The sequence below is a fragment of the Rattus norvegicus genome, chromosome 11 (assembly GCF_021556685.1).
Source record: "Rattus norvegicus strain SHRSP/BbbUtx chromosome 11, alternate assembly SHRSP_T2T, whole genome shotgun sequence".
Lineage (NCBI taxonomy): Eukaryota > Metazoa > Chordata > Mammalia > Rodentia > Muridae > Rattus > Rattus norvegicus.
The window spans coordinates 55,266,107-55,272,090 of record NC_141544.1 but is presented as its reverse complement, the minus strand read 5'-3'; the positions used below and the strand labels follow the sequence as shown (position 1 = coordinate 55,272,090).

Genomic DNA, 5,984 nt, shown 5'->3' with positions numbered 1-5,984 from the left:
ATGGTCTGAAGTTGGGGACCCCTGTGGTAGAATTAGGGAAAAGCTGAACGAAGTTGAGGAGGAGGGCGACCCTATAGGAAGACCATCAGCAGTCTCAATTAACCTGGACCCCTGAGATCTCTCAGACACTGAACCACCAACCAGGCAGCATATACTAGCTGGTCCAAGGCCAATTACACATAAACAGCAGAGGACTGTCTGGTCTCATCTCAGTGAGAAAAGATGCACCTAACCCTTGAGTCTCTGGAGCGTGGCGAGGCCTGGCAGAGTGTGGGCAATGTGGGAGTTTGCGGGTGTAGGGATGTGAAGCTGTAGGGACATCCTCTTGGAGGTGTGGGAGGAGGAACCAGATGAGGAACTGTCAGAGGGAAGAACAGGAGGGGGATAATGACTGGACTGTAATAAAAGATTAAAGATAAAAACATTAAGTAGCACAGAAAACTCGAAAATTGTTATTTGGTAAACCAAGATGAAATCCAACAGAAGAGGGAGCTGAAGATGAATGACCTCTAGATGTTCTAATGATAATTTGTTTGACTAACAAACGGAAACAGTGCATATCTGGAGGTGGAAAGAAAACTCTAGACAAGTGGTACAAATACATTACAAAGTATAACAGAAAAACCAAGCAACAGTGCAAACATTCCCCCAAACAGGAATATTTTAAAGTGACTAAAATTGTATTGTAAATAACATGGCATGATACAGTTGGTTCATTTAAGATTGAGTTGTTATGACAGAAATCAGGCAAACCTGGTTCTGTAATAGAAGTCATGGTTAATGTTACTCCTAGCTCATATATTAACAAAGGCTTTTTGGCCTGATCAAAGAGGAAAACTAATTGCATACTCAATACAAGATATGTGGTTAGAATATAATAGCAATTTATACTTCTTACAAATAAAAACATCTGTAGAGATCCCGCAGATACATTGCTGGGAATAATATCAAGAAGAAACCAGGTAAGGGAATGGGGAGATGGCTCAGTGGCCAAAAGCCCATGTGTCTCTTCCAGAGGTTCTCACTTCAGTTCCAGAATCCCCCCAGATGTCTCACAGCTGCTTCTGAGGATCTGTTGCTCTCTTCTTGGGCATCTGTACAAGTGATCATCCCAAACAGGACACATACATACATGAGACATACATACCTAGGTATGCATGTTTAAAAATAAAATAAAATATTTGACAAAATGAGTTTAAACTACAATAGTTTAATATGTGACTGACCATATAAGAACAAAACAATGAATGAAAAATATTACTACAGAAAGATAAGGAACAATTTCATTCTTTTACAAATTTTAAAATTCAATATATAATGTTGGTACACAGTAGACCATTTCAATAAAAGATAGGATGAGGATGTGTATGCTTTTGTGTATGGTTTATTGGTTTTTCGTTTTTACCCAATAAATATATATAGCCCAGAAAATTACATGACTTCCTTTAAATATTGCCTAATTTTATTCTGAGGGTAGTAATTGCATATAGCCTAGATTCTCCATTCACAAGTACATGAAATGTGTCACAGTCTACGGGAAGTGTATCAGAAAGACTGTGAACCAAATTAAAATTTCTAACTTGAGTGTCTACTACTTTATATATGTTGAATAAATGGATTAAAAATCTATTCATTTATATAATGATTTGCAAAATGATACTTTTTATATTTAAAAAATACTGTGAAGACAGAAAATTAGAATTATATATTAAGCTTTCTCTGTTATCATATTTGCTTCATAAAAGAGAGGAAGGACGAGAAGGAAGGGTTTCTAAAAAGAAAAGTAAGTCAGTTAATGCCTGACATTCTTAGGTTTTGTGCATTCTGGAAAATAACACAGATTTCTCCCAGTAGCTAAATAACATTATACAAAAAGAATCTCACACAATAAGCGATTTAATTGTGGGGAAATATTAGTTTATTGAATTTGAAGTTACAGTATTAAAAGAATCTCATGAGAACAAAGAAAGTAGATACAACAGTTAAATTTTATGTCTATGTAGTGGAGATTAATAGTTGACAAATTATTTTTATTCTATATGCATGCATATTTAACAAACATACCTAAATATTTAAAGACTAATACTATGTATAAATTGCATTATCATTTTTCTATACTTTATATTAATAAAATTATTTTAATAAGCTGAAATTAATGTACTATGGAAGCAGAAGCATTTTTAAAAATACTGTAAGTTTTCATAACTTTCTTAACAGCATTTACTACCTCCTTATTTCTCAGGCTGTAAATAAAAGGGTTTAACAAAGGAATTATTACTGTATAAAACACAGCTACTGGTATGTCTTTACTACCATCTTCAGATGGTCCAATATACATGAGAAGACAGGTGTAGAATATTGACACAGAAAAAAAATGGGATGCACAAGTAGAAAATGCTTTTCCTCTCCCATCCTTGGATTTCATCTTGAAAATAGTGAAAAGAATGCAGAAGTAAGAGACCAAGATAGTGGTAATGGTAAAGACTTGAATTGGCATTGAAAAAATATATATCATTAGTTCATTAATAAAAGGGTTTGTACAGGAGAGGCGATACAGGGGAAGAATATCACAGAAGAAGTGATCAATTTTGGTAGATTTACAGAAATTTAAACTTAACAGACAGCCTGTATGAATCAAGGAATGCAGGTTACTGGCCATGAATATGCCCATGCTCATCTGAAGGGAGAGCTTCTTGGACATCATGGTGTGGTACTGCAGTGGGTTGCATATGGCCACATAGCGGTCATAGGCCATGGCTGCCAGAAGAAAGCAGTCTGCAGTTTCAGCAAGACAGAGGAAATAGAACTGTGCCATGCATTCACAGAAAGAGATCCTTCTGTCCACAGAAAAGAAGTTCTCTAGCATCTTGGGAGTGATGGCACAGGAGCAGCAGGAGTCCATCAGGGCCAGGTTTCCCAGAAAGATGTACATGGGTGTGTGGAAACGAGGCTCCATGTAGATCAAGGCCACCAGCCCAAGATTCCCCACCATGGTGACCAGATATATGGCAGAGAACACCAGGAACAGAAGTGTCTTTAGGTCTGGGTGATCTGTGAATCCTATGAGAATGAACTCTATTGTTAAAGAGTGATTTGCCTTCATCATGATTGATCTGTGCTGAGACAAAATATAAAGTAATTTAATTGCAGTTATAAGCTGAATACATCTCACTACCCAGCTGTATTTACAATATCAATGTACAGAAAAACATCATCATATTGCCCTGTCCTCTGAAGAGTGGCAATCCCAGGTTAGGTTATGCATCATGAAAAGTTACTTGTAGATTGTTCATAAATAACTGCCCTGAAATATATGAGAAACCCTGAGAGTGGGAAGTTTTTCCTGCATGAGCCATCCTGCACTCAAGAACATGGTCTGTAATTTAACATTTTCATTTTGAGAGATTCTCATAATAACATTCTGCAGAGAACATAATTTTAAGTTTTATGTTTTGGTATCAATGTAATGTTAAAAATGAAGTATTTCTTATATCTAGTGGCAAAAAATTTAAATCTCACAGAATCATGATGAATTTGGAAAAAATACAAGTTTCTTCAGCTTACATTTTTCCAGTTAAAGTCACAATTGGATATTTTCAGAAAAATGCATTTTTAAAGCAGGGTAATATAGTCTGATTATATCTTCTTAGTTAACGATCACTTTTAGATTTATTTTAACCTAGGCTCCTATTTGTCTCAACTGACAAGCTTGTGGAGAAGTTACTGCTCTGTCATTATATGGACATTCAGTTAGTCTAGTTTTAAACATCTTGTAGGTATAACTAACATGAAACTCCATGACAAAATATCAATTCACAGTATAATTATTGCTCATTTTAAATGTCCAATTATATATCTCAAAGTCATTGAGAAGAAATCAGTATCTTCATCTTTTTTGTTGTTTCTTTGGAGGCTTTCTACTTAGCTAATTATTTAAATCTATAAAGTCATTTATTTCTAATCTGCTATATTTTACAATTTAATGATCTCTCCAATTTACTGTATACAGTTATAGTGTGGCCAGTGTAACATTGTAAAGTTTCAGCTGCAGAAACAGGGTAAGCATTAAAGAATAATGCAAATACTCATTGATAAGTGGCTATTAGCCCAAATGCTTGAATTACCCTAGATGCCTAGAACAAATGAAACTCAAGACAGATGATCAAAATGTGAATGCTTCACTCCTTCTTTAAAAGGGGAACAAGAATACCCTTGGCAGGGAATAGAGAGGCAAAGATTAAAACAGACACAGAAGGAACAACCATTCAGAGCCTGCCCAACATGTGGCCTATACATATACAGCCATTCAATTAGACAAGATGGATGAAGCAAAGAAGTGCAGGCCGACAGGAGCCGGATGTAGATCGCTCCTGAGAGACACAGCCAGAATACAGCAAATACAGAGGCGAATGCCAGCAGCAAACCACTGAACTGAGAATAGGACCCCTGTTGAAGGAATTAGAGAAAGAACTGGAAGAGCTTGAAGGGGCTCGAGACCCCATATGTACAACAATGCCAAGCAACCAGAGCTTCCAGGGACTAAGCCACTACCTAAAGACTATACATGGACTGACCCTGGACTCTGACCTCATAGGTAGCAATGAATATCTTAGTAAGAGCACCAGTGGAAGGGGAAGCCCTGGGTCCTGCTAAGACTGAACCCCCAGTGAACTAGACTGGTGGGGGGAGGGCGGCAATGGGGGGAGGATGGGGAGGGGAACACTCATAAAGGAGGGGAGGGGGAGGGATTAGGGGGATGTTTGCCCAGAAACTGGGAAAGGGAATAACACTCGAAATGTAAATAAGAAATACTCAAGTTAATAAAAAAAATAAAAAATAAACAACCAAAAAACAAACAAACAAACAAAAAGAATAATGCAAATATATCAAGATACTAGAGACACAGGATCTGCACATGTCATTGGCCTTCTATACACTAGAATAACCATATTGAAGCAATGGTGTTTAAGTAGAATTCTACTCTTTCCAAAATGCATTTTTATTAAAATCACATTTTAATTAGTATTTAACTGACATTTCTTATAAACTGAACTTAGCATTATTTTTGCTACTCATACATACATGATAAAATTTTCTGTAACTTTACACTAAAATCTGCTATATATTAAAGTTTAATGTAATTTTATACTTAAATGAATAAAATAGTTTTTATTTTAGATTTATAACATTTTACAATGTTTATCACTTTGATTTAGACTATTTTGAAAAGAACTGCAAAAATTACTATGTTTTATTATTTTACCACTACATAATGAGAAATCAACTGGAAATATTTAGCTTTATTTATCAAAAGGTACCTGTCATTTAGAGGATTTACCAGAACAAAACAAATGAAAACTCATTTTTTTTTCTTCTCCAGTATGAAATAAAACTATTCCCCTAAATCAGAAATCTTTTCTAGGGTTGGGGATTTAGCTCAGTGGTAGAGAGCTTGTCTAGCAAGCGCAAGGCCCTGGGTTCGGTCCCCAGCTCTGAAAAAAAGAAAAGAAAAAAAAAAGAAATCTTTTCTACTGTACATTTACTGACAGGGTTATTAATATCTTACCTGGATATTCGCTGATAAACTGTAGTAATACAGTCTGATCCTACAGATCCATTTTCTGAAACAACTCTGACACTATGTTCCTTGTCAGAAGATAACTGGAGTGAATCTTTAGTACTGATAAAACGTTTTTAGAAACTAATACACTTTTGAACTCAGATTGATTGAATGACCCATTTACTGTTTCTTTGTATCTTGTCAACATATATTGAGTTGAGAGACACATGAAAATTAAGTAGATAGACTGTAGAAACAATAAAAAACACTGAAGTATTTTTAAGACCTGGATTTCTTCATGTTTGTAAGTAAATTAAAATCCACCCTTACATTTTGAGTTGCCAGAAACACATTTTATATGGTTGGCTTTCTACATGATGTTTCATAGTTTTAAGGAATTAAAAATAAATAACAGGTCTTTAAA

At 35.3% G+C, this 5,984-nt stretch overlaps 1 protein-coding gene across 1 annotated transcript; it reads right to left on the bottom strand.

Annotated features, from left to right (window-relative positions):
- Window positions 1-2,152: 2,152 nt before the first annotated feature.
- On the bottom strand, window positions 2,153-3,106 carry Or5k17 (olfactory receptor family 5 subfamily K member 17). The gene is given in 1 exon segment (NM_001000725.1): window positions 2,153-3,106. A coding segment is annotated over 1 exon segment (954 nt).
- Between the last annotated feature and the right edge of the window lie 2,878 nt (window positions 3,107-5,984).